Source organism: Mus musculus, chromosome 14 (genome assembly GCF_000001635.26).
Source record: "Mus musculus strain C57BL/6J chromosome 14, GRCm38.p6 C57BL/6J".
NCBI classification, from domain to species: Eukaryota; Metazoa; Chordata; class Mammalia; order Rodentia; family Muridae; genus Mus; species Mus musculus.
Genome location: NC_000080.6, coordinates 123844162 through 123859471, shown reverse-complemented (window position 1 = coordinate 123859471; position 15310 = coordinate 123844162). Strand labels below are relative to the sequence as shown.

At 35.8% G+C, this 15310-nt stretch overlaps 1 protein-coding gene across 2 annotated transcripts in view; it reads right to left on the bottom strand.

Annotated features, from left to right (window-relative positions):
* The window catches only part of Itgbl1 (integrin, beta-like 1), a 318929-nt gene that overhangs the window by 119394 nt on the left and 184225 nt on the right, over positions 1-15310 (bottom strand). For both annotated transcript variants that reach the window (XM_006518921.4, NM_145467.2), the window contains 2 exons: positions 12893-13033; positions 1893-2039 (listed from right to left, as the gene is read on the bottom strand). In XM_006518921.4, the coding sequence (XP_006518984.1) occupies positions 1893-2039; positions 12893-13033 (288 nt within the window). The remainder of the gene's footprint in view (positions 1-1892; positions 2040-12892; positions 13034-15310) is intronic.

The following is a 15310-nucleotide window of genomic DNA, read 5'->3' as shown; positions in this document are numbered from 1 at the left end:
TACATTTATACAGTGCTTGTAGAAGCTTAAGCAAAGTCATGATTTAGTCAGGTTATTCATATATATTCAACATCCTGTTGATGCAATATATTTTAACTATATATTATTCCTCTAAAATGGTAGCTAAGAGGTGATCCTTGGAAAGATGGGAAAACAATAGGTATTAGACACAAAACCTACTCATCGTTTACTAAAAGTTAAACATATAATTCCACAATAATTCCCTTGTATTTAGTCTGTGTATTAGAGTCTAGACAAAAAACAAAAAACAAAAAACAAACAAAACAAAACAAAACAAAAACACCAGCACATGTATACATTTAAAGAGAATCTTGAGGTGTGAAAAATAATTTAAAAGGTTTTATTTTATCATTATATAATTTGACATTTGTTCATTCATGGTCTATTTATTTCTACTATTAATAAAATTTTATATTTAGATGACCTTATATAATGTGTATGTCTTAGATTTAAACAATTCTTTAAGTCCTCAAAACACAGATACAACCCTGTCTCTTGTTTGGGACTTTATAACAATAGTAAAATCTTAAATGGCTAAAGTGAAAACACCTGGAAAAAAGTTCTCAGAAATAAAATCTATTTTGATATGAAGCTACTCTTTATTTATCTTGAGGTTTTGGAACCATCTCTATTATTATAAAGGGATATGTTATATATAATTTATATTCTGTATAAAGGGGTATATAATATATATGGATAAAATATATAAAGGGATAAAATATAAACACTTAGAGTAAATAACAGGAACACTCCATGTGCTAGCCTTCATCGTTCACTCCTATCACAGAGCACAATGTTGAAATTTTCACTTGAGAAGATAGTGAAGTCATGGCAGTACCTGGCTAAAGACTGTAAATGTGGATAATGAGTAAAAGTTGTCCTTGGGTTAGGACAATTTCAACCCTTGAAAGCCCAGAAGCCTGACAGAGTTATTTAGTACCACCTGAGAATATTTTATACTGGAAGAAGCAGAGTCTCCTGTCTGGGTTATTGGTAGAAGGCAGGATATTCAAAAATATCTCTGACATTAAAATTTTCTGACCCATACTCCACTAGCTTACTCATAATATGTGTAGAGTTGGTATTCACAGCTACATCATTCTGTGATTATATCTAAAACACCAGGGTTTAAACACTAAAAGGTTATTTGACCTACATGAATTAAATCTTAATAAATAAAGCATATTAACCAAACAACACAGCAGAAAATCACATTTTTAATCTAAAATTCAAAGATTTTTCCTTGTTCTGTTCTAAACAACATTTCTAATAGATTGTACAAACAGTTCTAAAAACACGTGTCAGATTGATGTTGGTATGAATTAATATTCCTACTTTGATAGATCAAAAAAATGTTCTTACAGATGAGTTTTTCCTTATCCTAAAGTTTTTCCTGATCTGAGAGAGCAAGAACACACCCTAGGCTAAACGTCTTCCATAGAAGCAGCTTATTCATGCATGTTTATACAACGATTTTCCAAGTGAACAATACCCAATAAACAAAGGTATTGGATTCCATAAATGTCAGTGGGCAATTAGATTCTGAAGTTCAGAAAGCTTTAAGCAAACATCTTAACTGTGCTTTTGTTATTTTTAATGTATTGAACTGGATGAAGCTAAACTGGAATTGAACAAGCTGAAGTAGAGAAAATGGTGTGTATGTATGTGTGTCCACATGAAGAGAGAAAAAGGAGACAGAGAGACAGATTTTCTTCATCGAGGTATTTTCCCTGATCAGACTGTAGTTTACCTATTCTGAAAAAGCAACAATTTTTCTTCTTTCTGAGACCTCAGGCACCAGTGGGGTGGGGATGGGGGACATTTGATACATACTATTAGAAAGCCATGATAAGAAAAGTGGCTTCACTCACCCCTTCCAGAGCAAGGAAGATCAGAACTACCCTGGCACTTCTTGGTGCTCTCCTCAGCTGACAATGGGCAATTCCTTGGGTGCTCACATTTCTTCCCATACCAGCCTGCTCTGCAGTCACATCTTCCACAGTTACACTGCCCATGACCTACACAGAAAGGAGGAGTGGAAAATTACACGAACGTTATTATATAACCATAGATTATAGCTTTTATTCTAAAAGTGACTGTCAGAAGTAAGTCAGCATCTTAATTTATACAGCATTAACCATTAAGGCAGAGAAGCATCCTTTTCCTCAAAAATTTAAACAACCAACATATATTAATGAATCAAAAAGGACAAATAAAAGCAACAAGTATGGTTTAATAAGATTTTTAATTTAACTCTCTCAAATTCTAGATAAATGTGATTGTATTGGTCTGGTGGGAAGTAAGTGGAGTATTTGATGGATTTGGCAATTACTTCATGTGAAGGAGAACTATAGGAAATAGAAAACAACCATATTTTTAAAGGAGGTTTTTCTTTCTAATGAATCAGTCAGCTGGTTTATATATAGTTAAAAGAAATAAGGAGCCACAAACTGACAACAAAGCAATAAAATCTAGAAGTAGAGAGACTTCCCCATATCCCCATGCTTTATTAAAATATAATATACAAAAATTTTTTAAAAATAAAAAATATAATGCACACATAAGGAGGAAGTGATTGAAAGCATCAGAGGAAAGGGACTGAATGATGTAACTATATTACAACTTAATTTTTTAATTTATAAAAATGTATATATTGAAAATATACAGGAGTGAGGCTGTTCTTCAGACACACATGGTGAATTGACTGTTACAGTCAAGCAAATGAGCAGGTCTCTCACCCCACACAGGTGCCTGTTTGGGTTACCAACACTTAACGCACAAATCTAAACACCTTGCTCACAAATCTAAAGCATACAAAGCCCAGTAATTATATTCACCATGCTGAATGTTATGGCTGCTGGACTTATTCGCCTGTAACTTTGAAAGTTTGTTTGCTTTGATCAGCAATTCCTGCCCTCAGTATTTGGGATCCACTCTTCTACTCTATTTTTAAGAAAGTTTGGGAATATAAGTCTCATTTCCCCACTTAAAGTTATCCCAATATATTTAAGCAAACTTTTTCTGGAACCAGTTGGGACGTTTTGTTCACCATTTTTTCCCTTGGTAGGTAAGGAGGGGTACAAAGCCAGGCTGGCCTCAAACTCTTTACATAGATGAAATGAGGCTGTCAATTCCTGATCATCTTGACTCTAATCTCCTAAGTCTCAAGATGACATTCATGTATCACCACATCCAGATTTTTATTTTGTTTTGCTGGAAATTGCTCCTGTCTAAAGGAAATACACGGACAATGAGTGGAACAGAGACTGAAGGAAAGGCCATCCAGAGACTGCACCACCTGGAGATCCATCCCACATGTAGCCACCAAACCCAGTCACTATTGCTGATGCCAAGAAGTGCTTGCTGACACAAGCACGATATGTATGTCTCCTGAGAGACTCTGCCAGACCCTGAACAATACAGATGCAGATGCTTGCAGCCAGCCATCGGGACTGGGCAGGAGGACCCCAATGGAGGAGTTAGGGGAAGGACTGAAGGAGCTGAAAGGGTTTGCAATCCCATAGGAAGAGCAACAATAACAACCAACCAGACCCCTCAGAGTTCCCAGGGACTAAATCACCAACCGAAGAATACTCATGGAGGGACCCATGCATATGTAGCAGAGGATGGCCTTAACTGGCAGCAGTGGGAGGGAAGGCCCTTGGTCCTGTGTAGGCTTGATACCCCAGCATAGGAGAATGCTAGAGCAGTGAGGGGGGGGGAGCACCCTCATAGAAGTGGGATAGGAGGTTTTCAGAGGGAAACTAGGAAGGGGGATAACATTTGAAATGCAAATAAATAAATAAATAAATAAATAACAATAAAAAATTTTAAATTTTTTTTTGGAATTTTTGGGAGCTGCAAAGATATGTCACCAGTTAAGAACACTTCTGCTCTTCCAGAAGACATGGGTTAGAGTTTCAGCAAGCACATGGTGGTTCACAACTATCTGTAATTCCAGTCCCAGAGGATCCAGTGCACTCCTTGGATACCAGGGTAGCAGGGATGAAAATAATGCCCGTATGTACATTAGGCAAAACACTCACACAAAAAATAAAACTTGGATAAGCTAATAAAAAGCTAAAAAGAAATAATCTAACATTTTAAGATTCCATATAATTATTATGTATCACTGCTCTTTTCCAGACACCATACTGTCCTTATGGTTTTGCCGAGCTATTATAAATGCCAAATTTCTTTCATGGAGAATTATATTCAATTATATACATCTATATCTATATATACATATATTTGTCATACACTCATCTAGCCATAGCCACTTTTTTCTAAACCTTGACTATTATGAAAAACATCACAAAAGCAGGTAATAAAGATAAAACTTTAAGATAATGATTGTATTTCCTTTGGAAATGTACCCAAAAATTTCTTTCTTTTCTTCTTCCAAAACCTTCAAATGTACCCGTCTCTGTTCTTCTTAAAATTCCTGATATCTTCTTTTATTAGAAATTATAAAATCCACATTGCAAATGTTTTTTTTTATTTAGTTTTTTTTTTTTGTCTGTTTTTACAATCTTCTAACCTGGTTCTTTAAAGGTCAGAGTGAAATGATATAATAGTGATTGATCATCAAATATTAATATTTTAAGTAATGAATTAAATTCAACAAACATTTCTTAAGTCCCTGTTCCATGATAGTCTATTCTACAAGGTACTGTCATCATTAATTCACTATAGTGGAAGGTGTATTGTTGACAAATACTTATCTGAGTGTGGTCTTTTAGGCCTTTCAATATAAGAATTTTTCTTATAATTGTTACATTTCATAAATCACTTAGTTCTATAGCTTTTGCAGTTTATCTATCTTATCTTATGAAATTATTAGTTATTAACTAATTATTAGTTTTAGTGATTAATTTTAACTTTCAACTAAGCTTATGGTCACCTAAGAAGGGAGTCTCATTTGAAGGACTTTCTAAATAGTTTGGCTGTGGGATATGGCTGTAGTGGACAGTCTTGAATTTTAATTGATATAGGAAGTCTTACCCTACTGTGGGCAACACTATTCCCTGGGCACTGGTTTTTAGCTGTATAAGAAAGATGGCTGATTGTGGGCCTATTAGGGTTGCTAGCAAGAAGCCATCTTCCATGATTCTATTCCAAGTTCCTACTTGAGTTACTAGCAAGATGGCTTGGCTGTGACCTGAAGTAAGTGAAACAAAACCTTCTCACCCCTAAATTGCTTTGATCATGGCATTTGTCACAGTTAACAGAATGAAACTAGAACACCATCCTTTTCAGCCCTCCTGAAAATAAGGACAAACTTCAAGTGATTCTACATCAGAGATGCATGTATAAATAACTATTTTTGAGACAAAAACCCTTTTAACATTTAAAGTACAATTCATTCCACTGTTTTATACAAGGAAGTGGTTTTAATATACTAAGAAGCAGGTAAGAGATTTAGTTCAGGAACTGTTAGATCCGTTAGGACACAGTACAGGGACATGTGCATTTGGAGCAGCTTAGTCAACAACATAATAGTGAAACTGAGGGAATGGTTAGATTGAAGGAAGGAAAGTCTTATTTATTCTTAGAGGTTTTAAAACTGTAAATATCTGAGCGAAACATCTAGCAGATGAGAATGTCATAAAATCCCTCCTTTACCCAAAAGAGTGTCTCCAGCTGTTGTGACTCACAGGGATTCAAAAATTCAGTTAGGGCAGCACTCCATGTCAGAATATCCTATTCTACCAGAGAGAGAGAGAGAGGAAAAAAAAACTTGGGAGACAGGGACAGAGAGAAACAAGGACTGCAGAGAGATACCATTGTCAAGCTGAAGTCAGAACACAAACTTAAATTTTGTAACGGTTATTTCTTATCTGAAGCTCATTGGCATGGAAACATTATCAAAGATCCAGATATGATGACACACATCTTTAATCCCAGCACTGGGAGGCAGAGTTAGAGAATAGCATGTCTCTGAATTCAAGACCAGCTTGGTCTTCATATTGAGTTACAGATCAACCAAGGCTACAAAAAGACCCTGCCTGCCAGATTAGGGAGGGGGCTGTGCATAAAAAACAGTCATAGTTATTAAGAAGAGATTTTTAGAGTTAGAATCTTGTCACTCACCATCAAAATAAATTAATTTTGGTGGGCTTAAGGCTACTTTTTCATATTTTAAATTATATTTATTTATTTATTTATTGTGTATGTGGGAGTGGGTGAATGTGTATACCATATTGCAGACATGAGGGTTAGAGGTCAACTTGCAAGGAGTCTGTTTGTTTTTTTTTCCTTCTTAATGTAGGTCCCAGGAATGAAACTAATGTTGCAAGCACCATTTCCCAGAGTCCTGTTGCTGGCACCTAATGGTGTCTAATAAGTTGCACATGCTCCTGGCCTAGAGGAAATCATCTTTCAGAATTCTGTTTTAAGCACTCATATTCACTTTCTGTTTCTGAGTCATTTTATTCAGTTTTCAATCTTCTAAGCCTTTCCACCTTTGTGCTATAGTAGAGCTATCTTTCTATGCCATTGTCACATCTGTGTCCTTCACAGGGCAGAGGAGGGTACAGCCTGTGATCTGAACCATAGATTCTTGTGCACTTGTAATAGGACATTCTTTGGGGATGACTCATGTGAATTTTGATTTCACCTCCAGTCATGCTAACTCTCAGAAAAGCTAGGGAACACATTTCTTCACTTTTGTCAACTATGGGATGAGCCTTAATTGCTCTTGATTTCTGCTTCAGTTTTGTGCCTCAACCATAGCTTTTTGCTATTCAAAAGCCTCTATAATCAATAGTTCGTTGATCAGTATGAGTTAAGAGACAGTGAGATGCATGTGACTGGCTCAGAAATCAAAGATATTTCTGTTGAACAGGAAATACCAAGGTAGGAGAATACTGTCTGTCTCAAGATCTGCTCCTACTCCTGAATCTTTTTCAATTTTTCCAAATGTATTCAGTATCAGCCCAAAACTTTTAAACAGAGAGACACTAAAAGCAGAGGGTGGTTCATAAGTCACACAAGATGTGAGCACACAACAGCTGGAGAAATGACAACACAGCATATTTTTTTAATGTGGAGGAGGCAATATTTCCTAAGTCAAATATAACAATGAGAAAATACAAGAGTCACAAGAAAGTTTCCAATCCACAATGCTGAAAAGTAGAATTAAAATTGGCCATGTTAGAGTGTGTTAAATAACTTCAGTCTGTAATCCCAGCACTCCAAAGGCTGAGGCAAGATGACTGCTTCTAGATTGATGTCTGTCTGAGCTATACAATGAGTTCCAAGCCATATCTGCATATGGAGTAAGAGTATGTCTCAAAATAAATAAATAGATTTTTAAAATGCCATTAACTAATCTAAACATTTATTCAAGACTGTTAGAATTTTTAACCATAATTTTTTCCTTTCTCAGTAGTGAAAACTCTTCTTACATCTTGATTTCAAGAAGTCTACTCTATGATGTCAAAATAAATTTCAAAATGTTAGTAATTCCATTTTAAATAAAACTGTGCATTTCCTACAAAAGAAGTTTAATCCATTTAGTCAGAAACTCGTTTAGAGGTGTAAAGTATTGACAACAGATTGCCAGGAAGTGGCTGAGTCAGAAAAGCACTCGGAAGTGTAAGGGATTGATATGATTTCTGAAACAGGCACTGAGTCTTAAAGAGGAGACAGGAAACTGCAAAATAACACTGTGGTCTCTTCTGAAGTTACTAGTTCCTCAATTCCAAACTAAAATCCCAGCTCAAAAGAAAGTGTTCACTGAGAAGAAATAAAACCAGGAAGATAAAAAGGCTTGATTTTTGATAAAACAGAATTTAGGGTGAAAGACCGGTTTGACATGAGAACCTGTTAGTCTGTCTAACACACTTAAATATGCTATTAGATCTTTCTAAAACAGGAAATGAGGGAGAAATGTTTAAGATAAATAAAAATAAGTGTTTTTACTTTACTTAGATGAGCCACTGTTCTTTTCTAAGCCTCATTATAATATAATCTTTCAAGTGTCAAGAAGCAAAGGGGATTCTCACCAAACTGATCTTTATGTAATGCTTCCAGACTGGTTTGTCAAATCCATGTATATTTTAAACCTGTCGAAGCTAGTATCATTTCTTCTAACAAGTGTTCTTTAAACTGCATAGACATATCAACAAAATTGAGATGAAAGACTTAGAATGCTATTTATCCCTGATCTCAACATCAAAAATGTTCAAATAAGAAATACTCTGCACATATGTGCATGCCTGTGCACATGCACACACACACACACACACACACACACCTTCCCCCACTTACCTGCACACATATACATGTATACACAATACAAATTCATGAATCTACACATATTCATACACAGATAGGTTTGGGTATAATCTACATACTGCAAATGTGTCTGCTGCCCAGGCTATCACACATGATCAAGAAGGTTCACAGCATGACCAGCAATGTATGAGTGTAGTGTAGGAAGGCAGCACAGGCTATTTTAGGATGAGTGTGATATCTAAACCCATGTTTCATTTATGGATTGTGCTCCCTTGAGTTACAATGGCTAAACTCTAAAAAGTATCAGTCTAGGATAAATTTAGTTAAGTACATTTCAAACAGTTCTTTTATCCTGGAGAAAATATCCCTTCTTTTAAAATGATCAAAAAATGCACATTGATGTAAATTTTATGGTTACAAGTAGCTACTTAGAATGGACACAAAGACCATCAACGGGGAAAACTTTAGGAAATAAGTTATACTTAGCTGATTATTTATATAACTTGTCATTTTTAAAAATCTATTTATATATTGATTTTTTTCCATTCAAGACAGGCAGGATGGCTATGTTTAGTAATTTTTCTTCCAAGTTTTTCTCAATGCTTTAGTAATATATCATTAGAAAGTTCCCCATGTAATATAGTTTTATCATACCTTCGATTTTCCAAGTTAGTGCAGCCCACCTTATGCTCTCATCATTTTGGTATATTGAACAAGAAGAATAAAGGTTAAGGTCATCCTGGAGTATACTGTTCTAATTCTGCAATTTGGAAAATAGAAAGGTAGGTAGTTGTTCAGTGGTTCAGAGCAATTGCTGCTCTTCCAGAAAACCTGAGTTCAGTTCCTAGCACCTATGTTGGGGATTTCATAATTGCCTGTAACTCCAGCTCCACGGGATACAATGCATTATTCTGGTCTCCAAGGACACTTTTACACACACACACACACACACACACACACACGCACACGCACACGCACACGCACACGCACACGCACACGCACACACATGCACACACACACAAGCACACACACACAAACCTACAATTTTGGAATTTCAGTTGTACCCTTTTTAGTTCAATCATGTTCAGATATTGTCATACAGTATTTTGTGTTCCTCTATATGTATGTGTGTGGGGTGTAGGATGATTTTGAAAGAATAAATGCAGTTTTATACTATGCTAATAATATCACCTAGAAATGAAAGAAGTGGATGGAACTAATTAATTTAGAGGCAGGAATCACATTCCAATGCATCTGTATCCCTGTACCTGTGAATTACTAAATATAAGATATATACACTTGAGTGTACTATTGATACAGTTTACACTTGAGTGTACTGTTGATACAGTTTACACTTGAGTGTACTGTTGATATAGTTTACACTTGAGTGTATTGTTGATACAGTTTACATTTGAGTATACTGTTGATACAGTTTACACTTGAGTGTACTGTTGATACAGTGAACAGATGGGCAGATTTGGAGGAAATGAACAAAATGAGAATGTCAATTGAAAGCAAAGACTTAAGCTAATGCACTTAAGACTTAAATAAGACCAATAATATTAGGAGAACAAAGATGACAACTAAATATAAATTACATTCCATCCAAACCTTATTAGATTCTTGCCCTGCAAAAATCACTAGAGAATATTGATGCTGGCTTCTTTCTGTGCCATCATACAAAGGTATTAACATCCTCAATAATCAAATGTATCCCACCCTTTCTACATGATGGGTGAAAGAGGTAATTAGTAAATCTGCAAAGTCTATTGGCTCTCAGCATATTATATAGACCCCAATAGGCATAGTCCAGATTCCAAAATCCTCCAGCATTTGATGCCCTATATCATCTGAAAGTTAAAAAAAGAAAAAAGAAAAAACTAAGAATTTGGGCATCCATAAATCAGTTCTCTCTCACTAAAATAAGTAAAATTGAACAACTGCACTTGTATCTCTTGCAGACTGAAGCACATCATCAGTGCTTGAGCTACATGAATGTTTAGATGATAATGGCAAGGCGAATACTGTCAAAGTGCTTAATTCCATGAAATTATTTCCTTTTATGAGTTGGTGCAAAAAATCAAATGAATAAGATGTAATTGTAGCACTCTGCAGTAGTCTGAACAACTAAAGATCTACATTCATGTGAGTTTCTTCTTTTTAAATTCCTTCTAAGTCTGGGAGCCACATTGGCCATGTTCAAACCACTACAGCCAAAGAAACAGAAATCACAATTACACACTAATGTTTTATTGCACACATCACAGCTGACCACCATCACTTCTTCCAACCTCTGTCCATACCCACAGCATGAGGCTACATATGAGAGATGAATCATTCTCTCTCCCCTTTCCAATCCTACCAGTTAGGTAGCTATAACTACTCAACCAGCTTTTCCTGGAATCTACAGGTCAGGTAGAAAATGGGAAGAGAAAGAAAATAAGACTAAAGAGGTTAACTCAAGAAAAGATGAATTCTTGGTGGAACTGCACCTGTTTAGTTTACAATAGTAGCTCTAAGCTTGAGAAACATGCTGTAGGACCTGAATTAATAGAAGCCTAAAGGGTTCACTGTGGTATCATTTCTCATGTTCATCTACAGATCCATCTCCTGACAGTGGGACAGAGCAACTCACAGGACCCTGAATAATTACTAAGATGCAGAAAACATGAATGACCAAGCCCATAGAGATATCAGATCAAGATCAGATATGAATCTAACAAGGGAGAGAGAACTTATGAAAAAAAAAAACTAAACCTCATATCAACATGTCAAAAGCTTACTTTCTGCTCTCTCTCCCTCCCCCCTCTGAGATCACTTTCCTTGTTTTCTCATAATTCATATTTGCCTCTAGAAAGCATTAAAAACTTAAAAGATATTTGCAACCTTAAATTCTCACATTCAATGGGCTTCAAAAGGTACCAACTTTGACTATCAGTCTTGTATGCTCACAATGTCCCAATATAAACTTGAAATTTTGCTTCTATAAACAACCATTGTAAATGGCACCAGTATTTACTCAGAGAATCAGGCTATAAATGTAATGATGGTGGCAGTCTTCTGCCTATATGCATCATAAGCTCTCCACTTCCTGTAGAATATGGTTCTACAGCAAGCCAGCACTCCCTCAGTAGTCTACTTCCTTTCTCCTATATTCTGCTTATTTCCCTCTTGTTTTAAGTAACTATTGCAGTTTTCTCTTCTTCCTGTCTGGTAGTCCTCTTTATATTTCATTAAATGAAAGCCTGCTCTTAAGAGAGAATCCCACCTTTGTGATTCAGCAGCATCCTGTCATGGATACCCACCTCCTTGAATAGTCACATCTCCCTAATTAGAATACTAAACAAGTCAGGTCCCCACAGCCTTTGTGTTCCTTAGCATGTAAAAAGCACTCAATAATTGTTAGCTTTTAAAAAATAATTGATGTAGTAATACATTATCCAGGAGAACACTCACATTCTCTAAACTACTATGACTAAAATGTGTTCTAAGGTTTGAGGTCTTTTAGAAAGGTATCTTGCAGGAGAAAATTCTGAAAGCAGACTCTCCCCAGGCTTTGAAGTTACACAATCATGATTATATAGGGCAACTCTTTTATCTCCTTTTGCTGGCAAACTTTACAGAGACCAGGGGAGCTTTCTGTCTACCTGCAAGTACCAACCAACCAATCAGGCTGAAGAGGCACATGCACATAAATACTCCTGTCTTCTGGTTAATTAAGCAAAATGACTTTGAATCTGTAACTTCACTCTCGAGGAGTGTGCACATTTGTGTATGAGTGTACATTCCTTGTATGCATGGTACCCAGAAGATGATGTCAGGTATTCTTTTGAAAAGGTCCCTGCCTTTTTCCTTGAGATGAGGTCTCTCAAGCTAGGTGGTGAGCAGCAAGCCCACCATCCTGTGTATGCCTTTTACTGTAATTACAGGCATGCATACAGTGATATTAAGCTTTTATGTGGGTTCTGGGACCCAAACTTGGGGCTTCATGTTTATATGCTTAAGTACTGTTTACCCACTGAATCATCTCTCTAATCCCCAGGTATTTTCTTCTTGGTCTACATATTGTGATCTCTGTGCAGTCCAAGGTCATGTTTGCTTCCTTCACTACTGGACTCAGTAACCCAGACACAGCCCATAAGCTGGCATATAATATCTGCTCCATAAATATTTAAAATATAAAATGTTTGAGTCCATTAACAAATATTCAATTCTAGATTGTGTTATAGAGTGATTTTGAGAAAATGTCTACCAGTTTATGAATATATCATTCTTCAATAACTGTATCACCCTAGCTTTTGGCATATATTTCTCTTTCAGTCCCTTGCTGACAGCCAGCAGGTTGCACTAGTTCTGCAGTCTTAGAGCTGAGTGGAATAGATATTTGGAGCTAATGGATCTCCTCGGCAAGGGATCAGGCTAATTTAAAGAGTGTAGGTGGTTTCATCTCGAGCCGTTGCAGAATGTCTGAAGTCTCTTGAGGGAGGTTGCCCACATTACTGAGAGGAGCACTGCAGAATATAGAAGGCCTAGGGACATAGGCCTCCATGTATGTGGCAATCAGAATGATCCTGCACAACAAGAAAGTGAATCTTTTATATAAAGATAAGAATCAGGAGATCTGCCTTACCTGAACAGAAATCATCAGAGTATCGATCATAAACAGCTCTGCAGTCCCTTTCATCACACTCACACGTGTCCCCATGAATGTCTCCCCAGTCCCCAGTTGGATCAACATCATGGCAAGAACATTCACCACATACACATGTTCCTAGATGGGAAAAAAAGGAATATTATGAGGGTCCAGACAAGACAAGTATAAAAGAAAGCATCTTGTATATTTATTATTTAAAATACTGATTCTTTTACATTTTGAATTATGCATTTTAAGATAAAAATTATTCTAAGAAGAAACATCATCTGAAGTTGATAAAAGAGATTTCTTAACAAATAAAAAGTATATATAATTATGTGAGATTGTTAGATATGTAACTAACATTGCATTAATTTTTCTCAAAGATAGTGTTAAAACAATATGTAATATTTGTCTGCAATAAATTTAGAAACAATTTGACCAAAAAGTGAAGACAAAGGTAACAGAATGTCTAATAAACTCAAAAATTGCTATCACCAACATTTTGTGATGTAAGATTTATTTATCTTAAGAACTGGAGAAGTGCACTGTGGATGGAGCATCCAGAGTAGACAATATGGATATATCAAGGAAGGGCAAAGTCTTAGCGAACTTTAGAGGTATTATCCAAGGAAACTGAATAGGATGATCAGGATGGTGGGGTCCTTAAGTGCCGGTGAAGGAACTATGAAGGGACTAAGTAAATTTTATTACTTGAGATGAGGCTGGATTAGAGAAGATGTTGGAGACAAAACTGAAAAGTCTGACCTCCTCAATGGGAAAGTTTGTGTTGGAAAGTAATATTTTCTTTAAATAGGTGGTCAGTCTTTATAGTAAAGGCAAATTATTTGGGAACTAAAATAAAGACATCTCTTCCTTGCTTCTTTAAATAAAAATAAATAGCAATTTTACTAAAAATGTAAATGTTCAAAATAAAGCCATTGGATATGAACAAATTCATTTTTATTCAAATTATCTGAAATACAATTACTAAATGAAATATACTTAATTAGATGAAAATTTGAAATTCAGATAGGGACCAAAACAATCTAAGAATGCCCAAAAGGTTAAAAGAGCTGAAGCAAGTTATCCATATTTATGCATTTAGAAGGCAAAAGTGCACCCACAAGCATGCAGTCAATTCTTAGGCATCAAGACCTAAAGTTTAAACATACCTAACTACAACAGAGGCAAAGACATAGAACAAGAAGTATCATAGGGGATTAATAATAAGCATGACCAGGGTTGACTATGCAGAGAAATATTACCAGGATTTGGGCATGAGACCATAACAGTAAATTAAAATTATTTTGGATGTTAGATTGTCACTTACCATTCTGCATTGACACATGCAGAATCTAGAAGCTTTGAGGATGTGGCTAGATGTACTACAAATTCTGGCTCTGTAGCCAATTGAATACAAAAGATTTAGGTGGAAGAGAAGTGCTTATGAACACAAAGTAAGTTAGTGTGATATGTAGTAGGAAGTAGTCCACATGAACAGAAGGTTTTCCTTGCAGTTATTATTTTGGAGGGTGTGGTAAGCCCAGGGTTTTGTCTTTCTTATTCTATATTTATCAACATTTAAGACACTGTATCAGGGGTTTCTCTATGAGAATAGTCTATTAAAATGACTTGCACCTTTATAGAAATGAAAAAACAAAGCTTACCCAGCTTTCTATTTTAATTGCTTTAAAGAAAGCAAAACTTCACTCATTTATATCACCAGCTAAGTAAGCTGTGTTTCTTTGACCTTCACAGAAAAGGAAAATATCAGGTATTCGAAATAATAAAGGAACAAAAACAAACGAATAATCCAAGAAAAATGAGAAAAATGCTTAAACTGTGCTGATGAGATGGTTCAGTGAGTAAATCTGTCAAGCCTGACACCTGAGTCTGATCCTCAGGGTCCACATGGTGGACTGTAACAAGCAGTTCTCTGACATTCACAGGCATGCCATGATAAATGTATGCCCGTACACGTGTACACATGGGCACACAAAATATACTGATGAAATGATTTTTAAATTTGATTTTATATCAGTAGTTGGTAACTTTAAATTATATTTGATAAGCATTTAAAATATCTCTTTAAAGTCATTCTACAATTCATGGGGCCATTTGATGCCTGGTTTCTGTTATCTATTTTGTTCAATGTAGTTTAGAATTGCATTCAGAAGTTAAGGTCATTTAGGCCAATTTGGCACTTCAGAATTCAACCTTCTATTTCAGTGTTTAAGACAGGAGGGTTTGTCTAACTGCCCTGTGGACAATCCGATACTCATGCTACCCATGGTTCTGTTAGTGAAGAGATGTTTTTAGCACAGCATTTCCAGGAATTGCTTTTTTAGCTGTGCTGTAGTAGCAGTTTTGGAAAGATGCCAAAGAAATCACAGCCCCCATGCTCTATTTGTT